Source organism: Dermochelys coriacea, chromosome 4 (genome assembly GCF_009764565.3).
Source record: "Dermochelys coriacea isolate rDerCor1 chromosome 4, rDerCor1.pri.v4, whole genome shotgun sequence".
NCBI classification, from domain to species: domain Eukaryota; kingdom Metazoa; phylum Chordata; order Testudines; family Dermochelyidae; genus Dermochelys; species Dermochelys coriacea.
In genome coordinates, this window is record NC_050071.1 from 102,255,576 (window position 1) to 102,282,220 (window position 26,645).

General features: G+C 40.0%; 1 protein-coding gene across 1 annotated transcript in view; it reads right to left on the reverse strand.

The window, feature by feature from the left end:
* The window catches only part of DTHD1 (death domain containing 1), a 41,885-nt gene extending 15,773 nt beyond the window's left edge, over positions 1-26,112 (reverse strand). The window contains exons 1-8 of the mRNA XM_038400534.2: positions 25,376-26,112; positions 19,065-19,893; positions 18,232-18,562; positions 14,474-14,653; positions 11,018-11,262; positions 7,432-7,596; positions 4,996-5,285; positions 2,834-3,078 (exon numbers count right to left, since the gene is read on the reverse strand). Coding sequence (XP_038256462.1) covers positions 2,834-3,078; positions 4,996-5,285; positions 7,432-7,596; positions 11,018-11,262; positions 14,474-14,653; positions 18,232-18,562; positions 19,065-19,893; positions 25,376-25,658 — 2,568 coding nt within the window. The 5' untranslated portion in view covers positions 25,659-26,112. The remainder of the gene's footprint in view (positions 1-2,833; positions 3,079-4,995; positions 5,286-7,431; positions 7,597-11,017; positions 11,263-14,473; positions 14,654-18,231; positions 18,563-19,064; positions 19,894-25,375) is intronic.
* Between the last annotated feature and the right edge of the window lie 533 nt (positions 26,113-26,645).

Sequence of the window (26,645 nt, forward strand, 5' to 3'; positions counted from 1 at the left end):
CCAATTGTTTCTAAACAGATGTTGGTTCTGTACACAAAAAATATTTGCAAGAGAGAGAGATCTGATTGATGCTATTTTTTCTACTCATAGTCTTTTGTAGAGAAGCATTTCATTTTTTAGGGGGGAAATGAAGTGCAAATCTTGCCATATTTGAGCATTTACAAGAACTTACTTTTTTTTGTATTAATATTTTCATTCAGGGCAGAATCTGACCCCTTTCAGTCTCTCCTAAGTAAACTCATCACTACCAACTAGAGGAAGTTTCTTTGGAAACCCAAGGCTTGCACTGATCCCCTGAAGTTATGTATTACATATGTCTGTTATATATTTCCTATCAAGAAACACATTTTGAAAGTAAATAAGGCCTATCTTGCTCAAGGGAATTTTGAAATTGCTATATTCAATAGAGAAACTGCATAGTAGAAAAAAGGTTAACTTTTATTCTAGATCCACAGAAGAACTACAACTCTGACATTTCATCAATGCTTACAAATAAGCAAGGAAGGACCAGAGTTATTCCTGGTCTATTCCATTCTAATCTGTAGAATAAATGCACATACTGCAATTTCAGAGTTATTTAAAGCAGCCTGATTACACACTTTGAATTCTCAAGAGGCAGGTATAGAATTAGGATGCTTTGAGCCATATGGTGGCTGGCCCTGTGCAGATTTTCCCATCACTTGTGCCCATTTGCAAAAGGCAAGCCACAGTGAGGCTAGTGAATACAGTACCTGTTAAATTACTTGTGCTGCTAGCACCCTAAAAGGGACATGGCTCCCACGCACCACACAAGCCAGCTCTGCTGCCAAATAGGAAGGGGGAACACATGTTGCACCTTTTCTGAGGATGGCAGATGTTCTGCTACTGCAGGTGTTTATCTGGGAACTCGAGGAGAAATTGTTTGCTGCTTCAGCCAGAATTCCCCATGATGGCGTCTAAGGAAACCACTCTAAGCAGACTGTTTTTCTATACCTCAATTTAGGCCCCTCTATTGAAATTATTCAGATTGAGAGGGCTCATTTTTAAATATCTCGATCTAGATTTTGAACCCGCAAAATTTACTTCCGGGGACATGTTTTATGGGGGGGTCTCTCCAATAATAGCACAGTTTTCCAGTCACTACAGAGCAACTACCAAATTACCAGTGTTCCTGTGCTTGCTTCTTTCATAACCATTGGTATCAGTTCAGCCTTAACTTCCTCAGCACACTGGGAATGGAAGGTTGTATTGATAGCAAAGATGACCATACATTCAAATGGGGGGGGGGAGTGGGGGCACATGTAATTACTGCAAATTGATAGAATTGGGACATTTAAGGGCTCATGTTCTTTGCAATAGAATACAGAAAGCAATAAAAGGCCTTGGCAGGTGATTAAGTACCAAAGCAAAGCAGAAGCACTTGATAGCTGCAAATGTGGTTTATTGCAAGTACTATCCAATGTCATCCATAACATGATTCTTATGCACCAAGATGAAAGAAAATGGAATAAACCACAGAATTGGGGTGGGGGGGGAGGGAAAGAACAAAGTGAAGCCTCTGGGTCCAAATAAACAGATTTTCTTTAAGCATCCCCTTTGACTCTCCAGGGAAGTGCCACATATAACTGTTGTAGATTGCTTTTGAAGGAAGGCTAACTTTCTGCTGAAAAATTAAAATAAATAAAAAGACAAAGGAGTATATTGTCTTTTATAACAGAATTTTGTATTATATTTCACTTAAATAAAACCTATCCTGGTGCAAAAATGTACACAACTTAATCATTCAGTTTCAACCTTTAGATAGCAAAAAATAGCAGAGGGAGAGAGAAATAAAGAGTATGGTAATGGGGAAACAACATCAAAGAAGGCTGTTTCAGATCTGCAGAAAAGGGACTCATAGCAAGAGTGGTGAAACTATGTAAAGGGACAATGGTGGGAGACTAGTGCTATAAACGTGGGAAGAGTACAATGGAAAATAGAGACATTGACAGTTGATGTAAATTGGCCTTGACTTTGATGGAGCTATGGCAGTTTACATCATGGTTCACAAGGTCTTGCAGCAAATCTGGGGAGGATTTTAAAAACAAACAGAAGAGTTCTGTAATAAATTGGGAGATGGAGTAGAGATGTTTGACGCTGAAGGTGATACAATATTGTATTGGACGTCAATTGGAATTTCTTTATCTGGAGATCTGGGTCTTGAGGAGGCAACACAGTGACATTACAATGGTCAAAGTGAGAGAAGATTGTTGAAAATCTTATGCATGTCTTAGAGATTGAGAAAAGCTAATAACACAAATGACAAAATTACAGAGACTTACCGGGCATGCAAGGGGATAGAGTATTCAAGTTCAAAGATGACCGTATAACTATGGATACTTAAGGAAAATGGATAGTCTAAATTCTTCCGTGAGCTCCCCGTGAAATTGTGGATCTGCACCTTCCCAAACACTGGTCTCTGCCTTAAAGGCATGATCTAGCCCCCTTATATTTAATAATAACTTCAGATACTGACCACTTGTAGCCATTGCATAGTATGTTTTGGAGAGCAGGGGCCAGGGGATGAATTACAGTGTCCTGGATAAACTTCAACTGGGGAATTCTCCCCACAGTTTCAGTTGAATGAGATTCTTTATTTCCAGTTCTAAATTAATACCCGGTGGAGCTGTGCAAGGTGAAAAAGCTACTATGTTTCACCCCTGCTCCCAGTAGTGACATTTTATAGATGGGTTATTTCTGTGTCTGACTGTAGTTTGTAAAGCAAATTAGGATCCTTACTGATAAAAGATATATCAATCTCACAAAAATGTCTGGAAGAGAGAGACTTCAAATAGTAAGGAGTTGTGGAACTTACCTTTGGTAAGGTTAGTGCTAACTTGCATAAAGGTGACTGGTCCTGATAGTCATCAGGCAGAAGGGGTTGATCCCAGTTCTTGGCTACTGTTTCTCTGCTCATTTTGTAAAATACTGCAGTTCCCTTGTAATGAGGTGAGCTGTAATTACCAAATTCATCCACTTCTTTGAGTTGGAGCTCCAGTCTGGGCTTTCTTTGTGAATGAAAAGTAAGCCTGTAGGCTTTTCCAAAATTCTTCCCATCATCTGTATTCATTATAAAAAGATGTATTTCTTAGACTGAGTTTGAATGTCTGATTCTAGGGTATATAAACACAAAATCTTTTGGGGAGCAAGATAAGTCAATAGGACTTGTACAAATAAAATCATACAAAACAAACTGTATTCAGGCCTGGGACCTAAGTATGAAACACAGAGCAACAGCTAAACTTTCCTAGCCACTTAAATTAACGGTTACATTATCTTTGCAGTTAGCTGCCTCAAAGTGCCTCTAAGTAGAGATGTGTTGCTGCTTTAAAAGCAATGCACATGGAGATGATAAAATTAATGAAATACAAACCATGGAGAGACAAGAAATGAAAGTCCATGTTGACAATGAAATTAACACAAGCAGAAGAAAATAGTGTATCTAAGGCTCTAGGAAACAATGTGTACTATTTTGTTAAATGTTACACTTTTTGAGGTGATCAGCTGGTCAAACTTCAGGGCCCTTCAGGATGTTCCAGTTGAGAGGGAAAACTGATGATGGAATCAGGTACCTTTGATGAAATCTTGTTTATTTACAAAGAATGGACAAAGTCTTGTTTCCCTGAACACAAGAGAAACCAAAAAACAGGAGACATTCTCCTTGCACACTGGTGCAAACTCCTTCAGCCTGCACTCCCTCCATCCTTCCCTTACCACTCCACCCCCCCAAATGTTTTCTCAGTATACTTTTTCCAGGGTTGTTTTACCAGCTGCTTGTTCAGGCTATGTTTGACTCTCTCTGCTCCTTCCATGTCACTCTCCTGTTTCCGGCTCTCTCACACCTATTCTTGCCCAAACAATAGCCAGCAGAGTTCTCCACCTACATAGCTCAAATTTCTGAGTCGCCTTGGATGCCCCTCTTTGAGGCTGCTATTGTTTCTTACATTTAACTTGAATGAAGGGAGGTTGCTATACTCATCAGTTTACAGGACTTTAACCCAACTGAAACATGACTATTTGAGATGTGTATTATCATGTAAGTAAACCTTGTATTATAATGACTACAGAAAGGGGGAAGAGTTGCATGTACATCCATAAGTTTTGCTTTCCCTGTTTTTGGAGTACTTAACTCTGCAACCATAAGATTTTCTTAACATATTTTGTATAACTATGCAATATACTTGCAAAGCTAATACTATTTTTTTTCACACTGATTTTCTTTGGATGGGTTTCCCCTTGGAAGAATTTATGTAATGTGTACAATGTGACCTCTGAAGGTGGTAAACGACACACTCATAATTAATTTTAAAACCTGGCAAAGAAGAGCATAAATATTTTGGTTAGGATTTTCAAAAGTGCTTAGTGTTGAGCTACCTCTGCTCCCACTGTAGTGAATAGTTTTTACCATGGCAATAGTGAATGACAGTAGTTAGACCAACTGTGAGCACTTGTGAAATTTCTAAACAATAGGCCATCATCACATTAATTAATTCAGAGGGCCACCAACAACAGCATTAATATGCCATAGATGCCACTATTCATTAAAGTCAATTGAGTTACTCCAGATTTACATTGATGTAAATGAACAGAATCTGTCCTTTTTTATTTAAAATCCATTTAACCCCAATGAGATGTTCTTAAAAATGACCATAAAAGAAGATTAGTAGAAAAAGGAGGGCTATGGGTAAAATATTGACCCTATTGAAGTAATTGACAAAATACCAATTAATGTCAAGAGAGCTAGGATTTCACCATATGAAGTTCTTTTCATGTAATCAGAGTGGAGTGGTTGCCTATTGAATTACAAGTTTATAAAAAATAAGGACTGAATGACAATAGTGAAGTGTGCCATTTCAAAGAATTACCTAAATGCAAGCTCACTTATTTGCAACAGGTGGAAGCAAGACAAAGTTCTATATTATATGAGATTCGTTCCCTTGATAGGTTGTATTTATGTAGAAGAAACGGCCAGTTTACCTGAGGCAAATATGTTGCCACTAAATCTAAAATGAATCTGCTCTCCTTCTCTTAGCTGAAACTGTTGCGTTGGTTCTGGAGGACCAAAGTATCCCTCCTTATGTAGGTTTTGCAGCTCCAAGTTCAGTTCTTTGTATAGAACCAGTAAAACAACTATTTTATGAGGGTTTTCTTTTTTCCGATATAGTACGACATTAGCCATGGTGCTGCAAATGGCTTCCTCCAGAGCCTGCATAAATAGAACTAGATGTGTATTGTCCATGGCAAATGAGAGGCGAATGACAATAAAGCTGCATTAAGAAGAAAAGAAGAGAGAAGAAAATAAGTAGTCCCCGAGGTGACACTTAATTCTTTATTGAATTATAAATCGTTTTATTTACTGTTTGCAACTTATCAAGCAAGATAATACAATGGTTCAGGTAACTGATGACCATTTTATAACATTTTTCCTCCTCAAGGTAGGAAACAAATGCTCAGATTAGTTTCCTGGGGTATGACATCAGGCCAAAAGTCAAGCTGTTCAGGATTGAAAGCTTTATTGAAACATTCCCCCGTTATACCTCATTTTTCTCTCACTGAAGGTCATAGGTAAAATTTTCAATTGTGAGTTTGGCACTTATCTTAAGTCCCACTGACTTTCAACAAAAATCCCATTGATTCCAACTGGGCCATTTAGTAGTAAATTTGAAAGGAAAACAAAACATCTTTTGTGCTGTGTACCTTTTGGATCTTGTTGCCAGAGGATATTATTGAGTTAAAACAAAATATGAAAGGCTGAATATGTATATGAATAACTAATGCTTCAGGGCATAAGATAACCACAACTTGGGGGTAGGAAAGAATTTTCTTGCTCTCTTACAATACAGTATTGAATAACTAAATGGTCTTGATTGTAATGGGAAGGTTATATCTCCATCTGAAACATCCACCAGTGGCACTGACTACTGTTACACAGAATATTAGAATAAATTCTCAGTGGTCAGTTCAAGTACGTTAATCCCTATGTTATTTCAGTTCTCATGAAGACTCAAAACCCAGCTGATGAATCAAAATATTGTAATTGGAATAAGAGGGTAACTGGTTTTGAGGGAAGTAGAATTAATGTGTATAAAAAAATTTATAGAAATGATTACTAATATATAGTATGTAGGATCTTCAGCTGAAATATATATTCTCATATTTGATCAACTATATTGTAATTACAAAATGTAGTATGTACATTACAGAGGATAAATACAAAATCAGTCTCATTTCAGACCTTTATATCATACTAAATTAAAGATTTTAAATAAGTATTTAAAACCATATAAATTTATATATTTGTTTCATTTTATATTTTTAAGATATGATGAAACTGAGGCAATTTTGTTACATATTTTAATAGCAATATATTTATGATTCAGTATGTAGGGAACTGGTTTTTTTCCATGTTTCTTCCTGATGTGTTTACAGAGCTTTTCACTTCTAGAGCCATTTAGATTATTTAGTTGGATGGAACAATAATGCAAGATATGATAAGCCTCTCTAACAACAGACTCAGATGTAAATCTGGATATTTGACATGAGTAAGATAAACAACTTGCTGCTACTTGTATGAAACTTAATTGTTAGGTGTTCAGTGTTAGGGCATATCAAAATATCCTCTATTTTGCTTTCAAAATGATATAGTAATAAACTAAAGTGAATGACAGAGGTAATTGCTGCACATGTACATAGTAATCTGCACTTTCACCAAACTCCCAAATACTTCCCAGTTCGACACAATAAGGTCTTTATTCTAATGTTCAAGGTTTTGAGAACACAGTCCTTATTTTTGCAGAACTCCCATAGACATCAATAGGGGTTTATCCTGCATAAACATTGCAGCACTAAACCCAATATGTATGAAGTCATGTGCATAAATTCTGGGGAAAACAAATCACAAATTGATTTTCAAAGGTTTAAATGCATTTGAGTCAACTGTGGTTAGACTCAGGTTGTTTTGGTTCCCAGGCATGATCTATCATACAAAGTTTGTTGGCAGAATCTTTACATAAACACAGAATTTTAAGTGAATACTGGAGAATATATGTCAACTTGAAATCTTAAAACTGAGAGTTATGCTCATCCAATCAGGGAGCAGAAATACTGTCCAATCAAAATTAATTACTATAATTTAAATTTCAAATGTCAAGTGCATTCTGTGTTATGTTTGTGCACAATATACAGATGAAAAATTATTTACCAAAATAATTTTTGGCATAATTGTTCATAACATACAAATCTAAGAAAGACACCTGTATCTCATGAAACATTTACAGACTGGAAGAGCCAAACTTTGGCAAGTAAAATAACTCTTAGTGAATGATTTCTCAACTCTAGTAAGTTCCCATTCTTTAATTTCTTTGGATATGAATCTTTTACCCAAATAATTTCATTCAATTATTTCTATGTTACCTTTCTAAATACTCATCTACTTCAAATGATACAAGTCCGTTTCGTGCATTCTGTACAATAACATCATCAAGCACAACCCACTCCTCTTCTTTGCTTCTGTAACCCAATACTTTCAAAGATTCACCAAGATTTTCTCCATGTTTTCTCACAGAGGCACTCATTGCCCTGGACAACCACAAGACAGGTGAAATCATTACAAAGGTTAAAATAAAGCTCTGTGGATAATAAATACTTGTGTTATAGCAGTGTCTTTTCCCTTCTCTTTAATCTGCCTAGCTGCAGACCATCTGGGATGGTTTTTTCTCTTACTGAAAAACTGCATCTAGAAAATGGAATGTATGGACTGGTTTGCGGGTATACTCAGGCTCTGTAGTTTGGAAAGGTTCATGTCCAAGTGAATGTAGTTAACCTCTAGTCTAATATTGAGCAAAACTTATATCAAGGTTTGCTTTTGACAGGGTCATCTGATTTGCACTGATTCACCAGAAGTGGAAATACACGTTAGCCCTGTGTAAAACCAAAAATCCGATCTTGGGGAAAATAAAACTAGCCTTCCAAAACTAGTTATAGTTTGTATGTGAACCAAAATATAAACTCATAATAAGACAGTTAACAACAACTGGGGAAATTACAGACAATAACACACTAAGATGCTGTCTATCGGAGCCAGAGAAACACAGCAGCTAGGAGACATGGTTTACTTCTGACTTCTTAGGCTAGATCAGAGACCTCAGCAGAAAGGCCACTTATCAAGGAAGAACAAAATTAAAATAGTTTCTGCTGAACTGGAGTGAACAGTCTGATCACATGGGACAGACTCAATCAGGGTCACAAAAAACCACAATGTGACTTCCTCCACCCAGCCTATCCCTATGAACAAAGCTTGAATTTTAAGGGCCCGATTTTCAAAATAGCTAAGCTCCTTCACGTCCTATGGTCTTCAAATAGAGCTGTGTTCTGAATCAGGTGTTCTGAAAAAAGCCTAAATACACTCTATAAAAAATGGCCTGAGAAATTTTGCAGATATCCAAAGAAAGCAAAAGAGTTTGCATCAAGATTATATAGACGCTGCACAGTATTTCATGGACATGTATGTTCAATGGCTGAGCTTTTTGGACAAACTACCTCCCTCCTCCCCCCACCCCATACCTGTGTCCCTCAGATGTTTTGTTTTAGTTTGAGCCCAGTTTTGTATAGACCCTGAGTATCTTTCTGCTCTACATTACATTTGTGTGGTATAAGATTATGCTTTAAAGAGTTCTAAGAAATTTATTGTTTAAATTTAAAATGGTTCAAAGTACTAGGAATACGTGAAAATAAGTTGCAGTTTGTTGTTTTATTTTGTGTTAATCCAGGCCTTGAACACTATGTACTGTATAGGAGCAGAAAAGCTTAAAACTATGGCTCACTATTATTAGGCCATTGAATCAAGTTATTCAGCCACATTAAATTGTGTTTTGAGACATTTTAGTTTGACCTCTGTTTTGTACAGAGCACTCTCTTTCTCCTCTGCATTATAGGTATATTTGTACTAACTGAAGTAATGAAGTATCCTGGGTCTTCAAGGAACAGAATCCATGTTACAGGCACACTTCAAATTAGAACCTAGCATAAATTCAGATACATCTGAAGTTCAAGTCATGTAGTTTACACAGCTCTAGGCTGACAGCATTGCTAAGTGTGGGCAGGTGAGATGCAAGCATTTGTGTACCATCAAACACCCCTGGTACAGGATATCAGTTTAGAACTTTCTACAAGCAGTGATGACCAACCTTGCTAAATCACAGCGTGCATCTATGATGAGGATGAGGGTCTACAAGGGATTAGAATGAGACTTCATCCTTTTAAAAAAGTGATCTAAGGAGGTTTCCAGAAGTGAAAAATTGGAACAGTTATTCCCTTTACCACCTAAACCCCTGCTTGTGTGGAAGTCTATTTGACTTTACATTATGGAATATATATTATAATTTTCAAAGGATCGGTAGGATTGGTTAAACCATCTCTTTGGGGTTTAGGAGAGGAACATTTCTAGGCTGACAGCAACCTGCTCCAACTGGTCCGTAAAAAGAAATCCCACTACCTCTGTTCCTACTACAGGGTTTTATCCAGGCCTTCACCTAGGGAAGCAGACAAGAGGGTTTCGTTGTCAGGAGCACTTCATTAACCTGCCAGTTAAGAACTACTATTAGGAATTGTCACCAAGATTACCAAAAGTGACTAGTGATTATAGTTGTCTCTATTTTCTAAGTGGGAGGGGCTGATTTTCAGAAAGAACTGTGGTGCTGTAGGTCCACCCTTTGATCAAGCTGAGCATAGGGGCGAGTTATATGGGCCTGTGGTGCCTGTACTCCACCAATATTTAGGAACATGGGCCTGGCTCCACCAGTGTTTGGGCTTAGCGCACTTTGGGGGGTCCTGCGCTTCAGTGGGATGCTGGGTCCAGGGTGGCCTGGACGGTTAGCGGGGGGCCTGATGCTGGCAGCAGCAAGCGACCTGACCCAGCCTGGCCCTGTTCCGCCCCCTCCACGCCCCCATTCCACCCTATTTCCTCAAGCCCCCACTCCACCTCTTTCTGGCTTCCACCCCATCCCCCAAATAATGCCGGGGGCTGGGCAGAGTAGGCTTGGGCCAGGTTGCGTCACTTGCTGCTGCCAGCACCAGGCCCCGCACTAATCCTCCAGGCTATTCTGGACCTCATGTTCCCCTGACATGTGGGGCCCCCCAAAGCACGGGGTCCAGGATGGTTGTCCCAGTCCGTCCTATGGACGGGACAGCTTTGCTTGGATCCATTCTGGACATCACCAAAAATCATATAAACCTGGCACCCATGAAGCTGAGCAGTGCTGGGCACCGTGAAATTAAGGCACACAAAAAATCACTAGGTTTTGGAACTCTTGACCCATATAACCTTCTGACCTTTTAGAGTAGAGCCCAGAAACCAGGCTGGACACCTGCCCATTATAAGGTTATTGTCCTTGGCAGCTGGAAATATTGATCCTTCTGTGCTTTGGACTATTTGTTTCACATTGTACTTGATGTCATTAATGGCCATGAAGAAGCATTGAGTAGGAAACAAGACTTAGAGTGAGTGGTTTTTTTGGTTTGTTCTGCTAGGAAATAAACTCAGCCATCTACAGCAGTGAAGGGTGAATCCTGGACATGACTGTAGCTACACGTTAAGAATCAAATTTTGCCCCCTTGACTGATATTGAGTTGTATTCTGGACTACTCATGGAATAAAATACTACTCAATGTGAGTCAAGGTGGCAAAATCTGGAGTTAAATAAAATGAAAACAGCAAAATTCTTCTTTACTACATATGTCTCAATTTTTCCCGATCTTCGGTTAAAAACACTAGGTGAGATCCCCAGCTGGTGTAGGTCAGGGTGATTTCATTGAAGTCAATGGAGCTCTGTTGTTTTACATCAGTTGAAAATCTGGCCAATTATATTTTTTGAAGAGGACACCTTCAGAACACTTTAAGGTGAAGAATATATTTTAATATAAAAATGGTTTAGTCAGGACTATTTGCAATTCTGTTGATGCCTTGATCTTGCTGGATTTGTAGGTAGAAGTTCTCACTTACCGAAGATGATATGCAGTTGTAACCCTGGTTACAGTTGCACTAGATGCTCTTCCATGTTCTGTTGCATCTCCCAATCTCTTTTTTTCTGGATTTGGAGGACAGGGTAGAATAACACTGACTGACTTTTTAAATGGCTGGGATGAAGGATGCTGGATATGAACCAGTGGGCTAGTAGACACTACTGCATGGTACATGTCATATTTTGCCTTTAATATGGAAACCAGTGGTGGCTCAATTGGCTGGACCTATGTATAGCAAGTAACAGAATAATTAATGTACAAGTACTTAAACATTGCTTTTTTAAAAAATCATTTTAGTTTAACTTCAGGAATTGGAGGAGAGTTGCATTTCACAAAATCTCTTGCCATTTTTTAATTGACACCATCTAGATATTTTTTTTTAACTCTGATGAGCTCTAAGGTTCTTCCTTTCCCAATCATTTTACCATATGCACAACCAAGTGCTTTGTAACAGTGTCATCAGAAACTGTTGCCATTGTTAATTAAATAATTTGGACTCCTGTTAGTGTGTGTGAGATTGTCTTAAAAGGTAGAATTTATACACTACCTTTTTGTCTGTACTCTTATATTAATTTTTTATGACTCTTTTAATACACATTCTACTTGCCAAGGATTTTAAATTCATGCTCTGATTTAACTTGTTAATGTTTTCATTTACATATTACAGCTAGGTCAAATCTTGAGGTTCTTAGTCAGAGTAAACTCTCACTGACTACACTGGGAGTTTTGCTTGAGAAAGGATGGAGGTGAGGACAAGAGTATTCATATCATTATTATTAAAAGTAATTATTTACACATATTTGCAAAAAATAGGGTCAGATTTTCTGAATGCACCAGATCAGTGAATCTATAAGGTAACCAGTTTTCTCTCCCGGATTCTCTGTCCCTAGCACAACAGCCTTCCAGTTCTCTAACTTTGGACCAGCTATAATCCCCTAGGAGCAATATATTATCTAGGAATATCTGAAGCATATCATAGTCCAGCCATTCCTGAACTCCCTACTCTAGGAACACCCTATGTGCTTGTGACTCTAAGGAGGAAGGAATAGGAACAGGTTTTATTGGCTCTATGCCTGCTGGGGCCATCCACACATGATGATTCCCAGCATCGGACTTATAGCAGTGGTGCCCAAACTTTTCCTGTCATGCCCCCTCTTACCAGTAATGGAATCTGTCTGCAACCCCCCTCTACTACTACATTACTTCTGCTGGGGGCAGAATTGGGGATGGGGGAGTAGCTGGGGCTAGAGGCGGAGCTGGCTTTGGGGCAGAGAGTGAATGAGGGCAGAGCTGGGCTGGGGGCGGAGCTGAGGTTGGAGCTGAGCTGGGGATGGAGCTGGGCTGGGGTGGAGCAGGGGATGGAGTGGAACTGTGGCTGCGAACAGAGCAGGGGGCAGAATGGAGCTGGGCCGGGCCTGGAGCTGGGCTGTGGGTGGAACGGAGCTGGGATCAGAGCTGGGATGTTGGAAGAGCAAGGGGTGAAGTGGAACTGGGGCTGGGGCTTAGAGTGGAGCAGCGGGGAGAGTGGAACTGCAGCTGAGATCAGAGCTGGGCTGGGGTTGGAACAGGGGTCAGAGTGGAGCCGCATCTGGGGGCAGCATGGAGCTGCAGGTGGGGTCGAAGCTGATCTGGGGGCACAGCAGGACTAGGCAGCTTTCAACCTGCCCCTGAGGGCTGGCCAAGCTCCACCAGACGCGCCACACCCTGCAAAAAAATGTTCCTCTGCACCCGCCAGGTGAGCATGCCCCACAGTTTGAGAACCACTGTCTTATAGGGAGACTATGACTCTTTTGCACTTCCAGACTAGCTCAAAGGGAATAGATCAGAGCGGAGAAAATTTGCCTAAGAATACACCACTGCCTGACCCAAAGACTTCATGCACTGTGTAGATTTAATTATAATAATTATTATTATTGTTGGAAACTATCTTGTTTCCCAGAACATAGCAAGCATACAAATAGCTACTGCTTCATTTATATCTCCTGTGACAGGGTTGGGCTAGATGGCTATAGGAGAATAAAAGAAGGCAGATATATTAGCCCCAGGCTCAGTAGGTCTCTTTTCCCTGGGTAAGGTAACAGGAAAGGTTCCAGAACAATCGGGAACCTTCTGGAGACAATTAAGACAGGCTGATTAGAACACCTTCAGCCAATCAAGAAGCTGCTAGAATCAATTAAGGCAGGTTAATCAGGGCACCTGGGTTTTAAAAAGGAGCTCACTTCAGTTTGTGGTGTGTGTGTGAGGAGCTGGGAGCAAGAGGCACTAGGAGCTGAGAACGAGAACACAGACGGTTGGAGGACTGAGGTGTACAAGCATTATCAGACACCAGGAGAAAGGTCCTATAGTGAGGATAAAGAAGGTGTTGGGAGGAGGCCATGGGGAAGTAGCCCAGGGAGTTGTAGCTGTCGCACAGCTGTTCCAGGAGGCACTTTAGACAGCTGCATTCTACAGGCCCTGGGCTGGAACCTGGAGTAGAGGGCAGGCCTGGGTTCTCCCCAAATCCTCCCAACTCCTGGTCAGACACAGGAGGAGTCGACCTGGACTGTGAATTCAGAAAAACGGCCAAGCTGAGGGCTGCCATGAAGCTCCAAGGTGAGCATATCCGCCAATAAGTGCAAGAACCACCAAGGTAGAGCAGGAACTTTGTCACACTGCAGATGATATGTTTACTACGACACTAAATGGTTTTAACAAATGTTATCTATGTTTTTGCCACCACTCAAAAATGAAGTGACTGACCTCTTTCAAATACATATTGGACACTTTCATATAAAGCAGCAAGAAAGTCTGCATGCTTATGCTAATGAAGTTATTATTATTCCTCAAGGGTTCTACTCTGTAGAAAGGCTGATCATGAAGGTGAGCAATTTATTGTAAGTGGCCTTTTTCATGGTCTCAAAATGTGAAGTAAAAAGTATTTTTGTTCTTACTCCATGCTTAAGATGAAAAGATCCATTTCACATAGTTTTGACTTCCTTGTTCATAGTGGAAAAACATCCACATGTAAAGCTGAAGTAGACAGGCTTTTTCCAGGGGAAGTTTACAAGAATTGTGTTGGCTTGGAATCCACCTCTCCGTTGTAGGCAGATGTCAGACAAGCCTCACATGTCTATCTGACTCTTATCCCTGCCCCTGGGCTGTAACCCACACATCCCCCTATGCACAGGATGCATATAATCGTGGATGTCCTGCTAAAACCCCCCTAGCCTCCTTTCAGGTTGGCCTGTTTGGAGTTGACATGAAGCCCAGGTCTGTTATGCATAAAGGTTGCAGAGTCCCTCTTAATGTCCACTCCATATCCACCTAGTTGTCTATGCAGTGGAACCACAGTAATAACACTGTTCGGAGGCCTTCATCATTATGGTGGGTTTCTCTTTGGAACTACTCATGCGACATGGACATGATGCAAACAAAAATATGAATATTTCACACTTACCTTTAACTGCATGGTCACTGGAGAACTGAACGTTTCTGGAGGGTAGTAGAAAGAGATTCTAGAATCCATGCTTAGCTTTTGTGAGAGCCCTCTCTTTGGAATGGTGAATGTTTCTTTTTTTAAGCATGAAACCACAGAAAAAATACCAAGCTGGCAAATTTTCACCTCTGCAAAGGTACCCTTTGTGGGAGAAAAAGGATGCTACAATTGTTAGTAGATTATCATTTCCGGTGGATGAACTAACTATATTCTGAGAAGCAAAATGCAAATAACTTAAATGTTATTACCACTTTGACAGCCTGGTTCTCTACTGTATTACTCCAGTAACTTTCAGTGATGAATAAGGCTCAGTGTCATTAACAAGGTTTCAGAGTAGCAGCTGTGTTAGTCTGCACTCGCAAAAAGAAAAGGAGTACTTGTGGCACTTAGAGACTAACAAATTTATTTGAGCATAAGCTTTTGTGAGCTACAGCTCACTTCATCGGATGCATTCAGTGGAAAATACAGTGGGGAGATTTATATACATAGAGAACATGAAACAATGGGTGTTGCCATACACACTGTAATGAGAGTGATCACTTAAGGTGAGATATTACCAGCAGGAGAGCGGGGGCGGGGGGGACCTTTTGTAGTGATAATCAAGGTGGGCCATTTCCAGCAGTTGACAAGAACGTCTGCGGAACGGTGGGGGGCGGGGGGGATAAACATGGGAAAATAGTTTTACTTTGTGGTAATGATCCATCCACTCCCAGTCTCTGTTCAAGCCTAAGTTAATTGTATCCAGTTTGCAAATTAATTCCAATTCAGCAGTCTCTCGCTGGAGTCATTTCTGAAGTTTTTTTTGTTGCTTTTTTTTTAATTGCGACTTTTAGGTCTGTAATCGAGTGACCAGAGAGATTGAAGTATTCTCCGACTGGTTTTTGAATGTTATAATTCTTGACGTCTGATTTGTGTCCATTTATTCTTTTATGTAGAGACTATTCAGTTTGACCAATGTACATGGCAGAGGGGCATTGCTGGCACATGGTGGCATATGTCACATTGGTAGATGTGCAGGTGAACAAGCCTCTGATAGTGTGGCCCTATGATGGTGTCCCCTGAATAGATATGTGGACAGAGTTCACAACGGGCTTTATTGCAAGGATAGGTTCCTGGGTTAGTGGTTCTGTTGTGTGGTTGCTGGTGAGTATTTGCTTCAGGCTGGGGGGCTGTCTGTAAGCAAGGAGTGGTCTGTCTCCCAAGATCTGTGAGAGTGATGGGTCGTCCTTCAGGATAGGTTGTAGATCCTTGATGATGCGTTGGAGAGGTTTTAGTTGGGGGCTGAAGGTGATGGCTAGTGGCGTTCTGTTATTTTCTTTGTTGGGCCTGTCCTGTAGTAGGTGACTTCTGAGTACTCTTCTGGCTCTGTCAACCTGTTTCTTCACTTCAGCAGGTGGGTATTGTAGTTGTAAGAATGTTTGTTAGAGATCTTGTCGGAGTTTGTCTCTGTTTGAGGGGTTGGAGCAAATGCGGTTGTATCTTAGAGCTTGGTTGTAGACAATGGATCGTGTGGTGTGGTCTGGATGAAAGCTGGAGGCAAGTAGGTAAGTATAGTGGTCAGTAGGTTTCCAGTATAGGGTGGTGTTTATGTGACCATCGCTTATTAGCACCGTAGTGTCCAGGAAGTGGATCTCTTGTGTGGACTGGTCCAGGCTGAGGTTGATGGTGGGATGGAAATTGTTGAAATCATGGTGGAATTCCTCAAGGGCTTCTTTTCCATGGGTCCAGATGATGAAGATGTCATCAGTGTAGCGCAAGTAGAGTAGGGGCATTGGGGATGAGAGCTGAGGAAGCGTTGTTCTAAGTCAGCCATAAAAATGTTGGCATACTGTTGCCATGCGAGTACCCATAGCAGTGCCGCTGATTTGAAGGTATACATTGTCCCCAATTGTGAAATAGTTACGAGTGAGGACAAAGTCAAAGTTCAGCCACCAGGTTAGCCGTGACATTATCGGGGATACTGTTCCTGATGGCTTGTAGTCCATTTTTGTGTGGAATGTTGGTGGAGAGGGCTTCTACATCCATAGTGGCTAGGATGGTGTTTTTAGGAAGATCACCAATGGATTGTAGTTTCCTCAGGAAGTCAGTGGTGTCTCAAAGATAGCTGGGAGTCCTGGTAACGTAGGGCCTGAGGTGGGAGTCTACGTAGCCAGACAATCCTGCTGTCAGGGTGCCAATGCCTGAGATGATGGGGCATCCAGGATTTCCAGGTTTATGGAACTTGGGTAGCAGATAGAATACCCCAGGTCGGGAATCCAGGGGTGTGTCTGTGCGGATTTGTTCTTGTGCTTTTTCAGGGAGTTTCTTGAGGAAATGCTGTAGTTTCTTTTGGTAACCCTCAGTGGGATCAGAGGATAATGGCTTGTAAAAAGTGGTGTTGGGGAGCTGCCTAGCAGCCTCTTGTTCATATTTCGTCTTGTTCATGATGACAAAAAGCCTTTGTCAGCCTTTTTGATTATGATGTCAGAGTTGTTTTCTGAGGCTGTGGATGGCATTGTGTTCTGCACGGCTGAGGTTATGGGGCAAGTGATGCTGCTTTGACACACATCAGACGTCAAGAATTATAGCATTCAAAAACCAGTAGGAGTACACTTCAATCTCTCTCGTCACTTGATTACAGACCTAAAAGTCGCAATATTACAACAAAAAAACTTCAAAAATAAACTCCGAGAGACTGCTGAGTTGGAATTAATTTGCAAACTGGACACAATTAACTTAGGCTAGAATAGAGACTGGGAGTGGATGGGTCATTATACTAAGTAAAACTATTTCCTCATGTTTGTTCTACCCACACCGTTCGTCAGACGTTCTTGTCAACTGCTGGAAATGGCCCACCTTGATTATCACTACAAAAGGTTCCCTCTCTCTTCCCCCCCCCCCCCCCCAGCTCTCCTGCTGGTAAATCTCACCTTAAGAGATCACTCTGGTTACAGTGTGTATGGTAACACCCATTGTTTCATGTTCTCTATGTATATAAATCTCCCCCACTGTATTTTCCACTGAATGCATCCGATGAAGTGAGCTGTAGCTCACGAAAGCTTATGCTCAAATAAATTTGGTAGTCTCTAAGGTGCCACAAGTACTCCTTTTCTATTAACAAGGTTGCATCCTATGTTTAGTAGGTGGGAGGGTGGGTGTATGCAGATATAATTGTTACTCTTCTTTAGGTTAAATGCAAAATAATCTCTCCCCTGTTTCATTTACCAAAGAATTGTCAACTTCACACAAATGCTCCCATTTAAAACAAAACAAAACTGTAGAGTCATCTGTATTCTGGGGCAAAGTACTTCTCCAATTAATGTTTCTGAAGAGAAGATGTTAATTGGTGAGTTTTGTATCCAAGGAACCACGGGGAATCTTGGAGAGAGAAATACAATTTAGTCTAGAAAAAAATCAGGCTAGATCCACACTGAATCAAATTATGCTCTGAGCCACCTATGGAAGGAAAGGAGGATAGGCAGCTTTAGGTCACCTTTATGCCTCCCTATCTGGGGGTTGTTCTGGGGGCGTGAATTAGCACATGAAGCTTGAGGCACCCAAAACTAGTGGTCACCTTAGAAAATGTGGGTCTTCGTATTTAGGTAACCTTGGCAATATATGAAATTCATGATTGAAAGCATGGCTTATTAATCACTCCTTTTAATTGCAAAATTTAACTCGATCTTAACTGTTCAGCCACAATAGACCCTTTCATAATACTCAAATAAGAATTCACCAACCTTCTGGTTTCCCTGGTACCCATCAAAGGAAATGGGAGTTAAGTAACTTGATTGAAAGTTCATATTGGTCCCCTTCACCATGATGTCTCGATAATTTCCTCTGTAGCGTGCAGTGAATGGGATTGCAATGTTGATAGGAAAGGGGATTAGTTTCCTGTGGTCTAAGCACGCAACACTGATGACATTGCTGACCAGCTCCTCAGAATCTTCCACCACCAAGGAACTTATGTCATTGATGATCCTGCATACTAAATTTTCGAGAGTGATGGAAGGTGCTGTAATATGACAGGCAACTTCAGGTTCAATCTTACCACTCACTTCTGCTAGAAATCTGCAGAAAAATACACAGTATTATTCTCTGGGCTTTTTTTGTCCTATATTATGTAAGCAATAAACCAATTAATATATGCATTTAATATATTTAAATAATAAAATATATCCAAATTATCCACCTATCTTTTCAGTTTTTATAAAGCCCCCAGGTAACTCATCAGTAATACCTTGCATTAATTAACAAGTGCATAGGATCTAGAAAAATATAAGTAACTCTGATTAAAAATGTATGTTACAAATTATTGGAAAACTGCCTAATTTTGGGACCTGCTCCAAAGCTCATTGACATCAATCAATGAAATCTTTCTACTGATTTCTATAAGTTTTGAATCTGACCCTTTATGTGCTCAAGATTTCAGGAAGCTACATTAAAATCTTCAATGCTGGGTTACGTTTTTATTTAGTGTCCATACTAAAGGGTGAACTGCCCTTTATGCATGTCCAATGGCTGGAGTGCACGCAGATGTGTGTTTACAAATAGTCAACTTTTTCATACTTACTTTTTGTTCATCCAGGGACTTGATCTTTCCACTTCTTCTGAATCATTTGTTGAAAGATTCATAGCAGGTGTATTGCATATATTTTCTGACCTTGCAGACTCAATTGTATTGTTTCTGTTGTTCCCAGTAATCTCATAAATTTCCTCCTTTTTCTTGTCATCTTTTTCTTCACATGAATTCTTTGTTGGTTTGTGATCTTCATATTCCATCTGAGTTGGGGGTTCTTCACTTACTGCCTGTTCTTGATCAGAAAGATTGATTACAGATCTATTACAGATATCTTCGGACTTTCCAGATACAATTATATCATCTCCATTGCTCCCGGGAACTTCTTGAAAAGCTCTGTTTGGGCATTTCTTATTATAAGACCTTGCTCCATGACTTTCCTCCTTTCTGTTGTAATCTTTTTGCTCTGTATGTGAACTCTGTAGGAGCTTGTGGTTTTCATTTTCCATTAGCTTTGGGAGGTCTCTGCTTACTGCCTGTTCTTGATCAGGATTTTTTTCACTTAATGATATAGCAGTTTCTTTTTCTACTGTTTTGTTTTCACTTGACTGGACTTGGTGATGGTTCGGACTTTTCCTTTCATTCCTGGGAGAAGTTACTTGGAGTTGCTGACTTACACCAGCAGATACTTTCCCAGAATGTGTCGTTTCTCTTTCACACACAACTATTCCATTGGAAACATCTTGAACAATCTGGGATTGAAATTTATCATCATGTCTGCATCTAATGTCATAAAATTTGTTTTTTGCCTCTTGAAGATGTGTAACTGTATCCAGAAAGAGTTCATTTATTTTCCGAAGACAACCCACAAGAGTGATGATCTCTTAAAAAAAAATGTAATTAATTGAGTGTCACTGAAATATTAATGATAGTGTGCAAAAAAAGTCAATACATACGCGAGAGACAACACGGGTAAAGTAATACATTTTACTGAATCAACTTCTGTTGGTGAGAGAGACAAGCTTTTGAGTCCCACAGAGATCTTCTTAAGTCTGAAAAAGGTAATCTGAGACCTGAAAAAGAGCTCTGTGTGGCTCAAAAGCTTCTATCTCTCTCACCAACAGAACTTAGTCCAATAAAAGATATTACCTCACCTACCTTGCCTCTTTAATATCCTGGGACCGACATGGATATCATTATATTACCTAATACATATACAAGGAACTCCACACAGCTATGCAAATGGCTTATGTATATGCATATTGGATAATATATCCTGTTTCTTTTCTTTCATTTTTTATTTAATACACAATACAATATTTATTTCTATAGCAAAGTGAATTTGAGTGACTTATTTTATGAAGAACTGGATACTGACTTATAAAACTGTGTAGTCTCAGCCCTCCCAGAACTTCTAATTAATACTAGTTTAATGATAAGACAGTAGCTAAATTCTTGAAGACAACCAATTCAAATCAGAAAACTGCTGCATAATAGCTGTAATTAGCTCAGGAGCAGTCCAATATTCAATCTTAATTACTTTTCTGTCCAGAAAGCCTCATTCTGCAAGGCGCTGACCACTCAGACCCTGATCCAGCAAAGCAATTAAGTATCTGAGTAGTGACAGAGACTTCCCACATGGTTAAAGTTAAGTGCCTTGTAGGATCAAACCTAGAGACGGTGGAGATTTCTTCTGATGAAAGCTGAGAACACTCCTCTGCAGAAACACAGGAATTGGTTGTTGTTCCTATAACAACTGTGTGACAGGTATGGCAATTTCTTGCCATATCCTTGGGAGACGTTACTGAATTAAGTTTAAGAACCTTTGAGGTCCATTGTATTACATTAATTGTTTACGTAACTTCTGAAAGAGGTAGAAGTGAAAGATGTGAGACTTGGGGGTTCAAAGGACTATACTCAACAATGTGCCAGACAAGAATGGATTTATGGAACAAAAAGTGTTCAGTGGTTTTACTGGGGAATATATAATGGGAGTTGAATGCAAATCCCCTACCTCCAGTTACGCCGAAAAACCCAACAAACCAAAATCCAGTCTTTTGAAATTATGCCCTGAGGAATGAGCTATAGTCTGCTGATCATCTCATACATGAAGCCAGAAAGGCCCAAGCTGTGTAAAGGAAAGACTGAACTATTCATGGTTGTACTCATTCTGAAGCTGCAGTAATTATGAACTTGTAACCACAAGTAAAACCCAGTTCTGGGTGTTGAAGGACTAACACCTACCAGAGATCGAAGTTGGAGTTGGGGTGACCTTTTAAAGCATGTGTGTAGGTTCTTTTATTGTTTTGAATACGTTCTCTATATTTCTTTCACCTTAAGAATAAATGTGCTTTCTTACAGATAGCTTTATGGTAACTTGTAACTGAGGGCAATTATGCTGTTCATAGCCTCTAGAGAGAAAATAAAGCATTGGTGCTGGTCTGTTTAGGCAGTCTGGCTTGCTGGGAATATCACAGTGTTGGCAAGGAACTTTGCAGCCTGGAAAAGCCCCTATTAGGAGGGAGAGAGATGCGCATCTCTACTCAAAAGGAGGAGGATGGGATCCCAGTTTGGTGCACTTGGTGGACTATGAGGGAGGAATGCAGGTGTAGTTGTCCTGAAACTGTGTCATATCTGATGGCAGTGTATGAGGGATCTGTGACAGGGTGAACTGCCAGAAGTTCCAACAGCAGTGAAAGCAAATACTGCAGAAGGAAATAGCGCAGAGGAAAAAGTCTCATGGTGTTTTAGGGAAAAGAACAGTGAGAAGAGAGACTGGGTGAGGGGGGAAATGGGTTAAGAACAGCTGAAGAAAAGTCAGCAGCTAGAGTCATGTAGCGAAAGGCAGTACAACCCTAAGGAGTAGACAAAGGTGCACCTTGTTGACTTGCTGTTTTCTGATGACGAGAAGAGAAATGATGGTTCAGGTTTGCAGGGAACATCTAGCCCATTGAAAGAGGGTCCAACAGGTGGGGAAAATCTTGTAGCCAACTCCCTGGAGATAAGCAGAGAAGAGGCTGCCAGAGGCAGCAACTATGTCTCATGGGGATTGAACGCCCCACTGCAACAGAAATTGTGGACAGACTGACAGAGTACAAGAAGCTGAAGAGGGGCAGAATGACTCTGGAACTCCAGCTGTTAACAGACCAGGAATGGCAGTGCCAGGATGAGGAAGAAGAGCCAGAGCCAACATGAGGAGCACCAGCATGAGAAAAGAGGGCAGGGAACATGTCAGCTCGAGATGGAGAGACTGTGCCAGGAAAACTAAGCTGGCAGATGAAACCAAACCCCCTGTACCTGTCTCTGTGGGTGGCATACACTTCAGAGTATTTCCTCATTTCAGGGAGGGGGATGACAATGTTTTTGAAGCAGAGTGTGAATTGAACAAGGTGGGAGAAAAGAACATGATATGGTGGTTTGTTTCACTACTGTCACGGACAAAGGACTTGTACATTTTTACCCTTATGGACAGAGAGGACTACAAAGACCAAGAAGAAAAGGAGTACTTGTGGCACCTTAGAGACTAACAAATTTTTTCGGTATGATGTCCATTTGTTTGCATTTGGAGAGGAAGATGATGTCTGTCTGTATCTGTACGAGTTTTTTTCATGAAGTTGACAGATTTCCACTCTATACGGCTAAATTCAGTGCCTTGCATAATGACAGGTTTCAGAGTAGCAGCCATGTTAGTCTGTATTCGCAAAAAGAAAAGGAAAAGGAGTGGAGGAAAGGAAAGGAATACTAAGGCGCCACAAGTACTCTTCTTTTTGCGAATACAGACTAACACTGCTGCTACTCTGAAACCTGTCATTATACAAAGACCAAGGGCACTCACACTAGGCTACCGGCTCCTCAATCTGCATCTCTTGGATGGAGACTCTCTTCTCTCTTCCTTCTATCTGGGTTTTTCCAAGCTGCACACTGTGATATTCCCATGAAGCCAGACTGCCTAAATTGGACATTGTCTGTCTGCATTTTGCTTTCTCTCCAGAAGCTATGAACAGTGTTTCCCTCAGTTACAAGTTATCACACAGCTCTTTCTAAGCAAGCACATTTACTCTGAAGGTGAAAGCTTTACAGAGAAAACAAATTTAAAACAATAAAAGAATCTACATGCATGCTAAAAAGCTTATTACACCAGCTGAAGTCTCGAGTTCTGGTGTCAATCCTTCAAAACTCATAACTGGGTCTGCCCTGTGATTAGAAGTTCATAACTTTCTCAGATTCAGAATCAGAACAACCATGAATAGTTCAGTCTTTCCTTTACACAGTTTGGGCCTTTCTGGCTTCATGTATGAGGTGATCAGCAGACAATGGCCCATTCTTCAGGGCATAGTTTCAAAAGGCTGGGTTTTGGTTTATTGGATTTTTTCTGGCATAACTGGAGATGGGGGATTTGCATTCAGCTCCCATTAGGTATTCCCCAGTTAAACCTTGGGCCTTAGATCTTGGCCTCGTATACAAGACAGTCAGTAGACAATGGCCCACTCCTCAGGACATAGCTTCAAAGGGCTGGGTATTTTCAAATAACCAGAGGTGAGGAATTTGCATTCACCTCCCATTAGGAATTCACCAGGAAAACCACTTAACACTTTTTTTTGTCCCAAAAGTACATTCTCAGGCACATTGTTCAATATAACATTGTTCACAGCTCTGCCCCTCAAGAGATTACATACTATCCCAGCCCACAATAACACAAAAACCATGCATGTAACACAATGGATTCCAAAGATACATAAACTTAATTCAGTAAGGCCTCCCAAGCATATGACAGGAAATTGCCATATCTGTCACAATGTGACCTTATAAGAAAAATGGATTATTTTATTTTCCTGATTTGTCTTGTCTTACGCCCTTTCCTGGAAATTCTTACATCTAAAATCCTTGAACATCTTTCTTTGCATTACTTTTACAACAACCCTCAAGCCTTTTGTTGTCAACTCTGTAGCAATTGGAGAGTTTTGGAACTGTCTCTCTTCTTTTATTAGATGCATTACAGATCTCTGGGAGCATTTCTCAGCATATTTCTGTTCACTACTGTGGTGTGATACTCACAGGCTTGTTTCTGAGGTTAAATTCAGTGCAAGTCAATACAAATAAAAAAGTGATAGAGATGAAACACCATCTGCAACACTTACTACTTGCAAAAGACTGAGTGGGGGGAGGGGGAAGGGAGAAGGACACCATGAAAACTGAGGTTTGCCTATCCTATGTACCTTTTGAATTTCCTGACCTGTATGTGTTTAAAAGCTGAACCATATCAATGCATAGTAATTTTAGAGTATTCACCAACATTGTGTTAAAAAAGCCTTTCCACATGTTGTTACAATGTTAACCTTGAAATTTCCTTCTGTGCATTTTTTAAAAGCATGTGATCACTTTAAGGACTGTGCTTTCCTTGTTTTTCTGACCTGAGATAACCCAGTTTCAGAATACAGTGGCAGTCTATGTTTAAATGTCTCCCAACTTCTTTACTAACTCATTATTTTATATGAAAGAGAGAGACTATGGAAAAGAATCTTTTTGGAAAAAGAGAATCAGAGTTCTGAATGAATGAAAAGTAGCTAATACAGATCACATATACATAGTTGGGAAAACCAAATTGCAAGCAGGTCTTTTCTCACTAGAAAGCTCTTGTATGATCTTGGATATCTTATGAAAACCATAGAGTTAAGACTCATAAGTACGGGCATAGCTGAAGATCTGAGACAGGAAATTGTATCTCTCAGTCTCTTAATCCTGCTGTGCTAAACTAAAATATTATTAAATGCAGAAATTGTATTTTTCTGCTATATTTTGCTAAATATTCTTGATGTGGTGGGATTTTGGGGAGACTTTTGGTTTGCAAAAGCATGCTATCCTTTGTTCAGGATACAATTTTTAATGTGAATCCCACACGAAAGCACATAATTGACCCATTAAATGTAAATTTGTGTAATTAAATACTATTAGCAGACCAGTTTAACAGTACATTAAGAAGGGGAAAATCTAGAGTAATTTAGTTTCCTCAGGAAAGATTGGAGGAAGACTTTCTGGTTTGCTTGAGTTATGCAGGATCAGAGGGCAGAAAAGCCAAGAATTGGTCCTTACTTTTTTTTTTTAAAATACAAATAATAATGCAAAACAATATAGATGAATTCAACTGAATTAATATAAAGTTTCCGTATTCTAATTGGAAACCTTTTTTAAATCACTCTCTCTTTAGAAAAATACATGGAGAGAAAAAAAAAGTAAAATATATTCTACTGAAAGAACAAATATTAATGAATTAATGTAAAATGTGACTTCACATGAGCATCAGAGGGCAATTTGGCTTACTATATATTAAATAAATTCTCTTTATGGTTAAACTCATCTTTACTTGCCTTGACTTGAAACCAATTGCTTGTGTTTGTTTTGAAGAGTATTCAATAGCTGGCAAGTGTCTTGTAGGATCTCTGTATTGTGTTGTAGCTGTTGGCTGAGGGAACTGTTGAGTTCTTGCATGAGAGAGATCAATCTAGGCACATACTCCGCTGTATCTTCATTATCTTGAAGGTCACTCTTTAGAAGTGTTTCTCTTGTCATTAGGTTTAGATGCCAAATCTGTTCCAGTACTTGACTTGGTTTATCTGTACCAGGTGTTATCTTGCATTCAGCTACTTCCATTTTTAAATATAGAAAATATTATTGTAACTTCTCACATTCAGAACACTTCCAAAATATTGTAGCTTCAGTCTGTAACTTAATTAGGAAAATGCATAAGAAAAATGTTGCATCGTAGTCCTACTGAAAAATCAAGTACCTAGCTCTGAAACTCTGAGCTTGATGTTGACTATTAAAAAGTTACTAGGTGACAAAAAGGAGTGGCTTTCCAGGAAGGACTGGAAAAGGACTACTGTACAAAGAGATGTTGGTGTGTACCAAACTGATTTCAGAACATAAATGTGGCAAGATTACATTACTTGGAGTATACAGCAGGGCTGTGATTTTCAAGGGATCTGAGCACCTGCACTTCAATAAAAATAGTTTAATAAAATAAATAAAAAATAGTTCAATAAAATTAACCCCTCTGAAAGTCAGACCAAAAATTTCTGTTTGTGATTTTGCAGTGAAGAATGTGGATAGCATATCTCAATGAATGACTCGAAGCTCTTGAGAACAAACTGGCATTAACAATTACAAAGAGTCCCTAGGCATGCCAGTTCATAAATTTCAGGTGAATCCATTTAATTTATAATTGTGTTTTATCAGTTGGTGGGATGAGGTATTCGCCACACAGGCCCTGAATGCAGACCTGTGAATGCAGGTCAATTATGTTATTTACTGCACCTGCAGGGAGAGCCAGGCTTAGCTGAACATGAAGCCTAGCTGGGCAGGCGCAGGCTGGGTTATTATAAAGATAGGAAGTTTTGTAGTAAAAGAGAGGTGTGGATAGATAGGGAGTCTACAGTTACTCTCTAGGAACAGCGAGGAAGAAACAGAAATGGAAACCTGAGGATTCTGAGCCTGAAAGAAGGATCATCTCAGAGAAGCTATGAGGAAGAAAGGCTGGGTAGGAAGAATCCCAGGGAAACAGTAGCAAGTTTGCAGGCCTTGGCTGGTTATAGGTTGCTGGGCTTGGACCCAGTGTAGAGACACTCAAAGCCCTGAGCG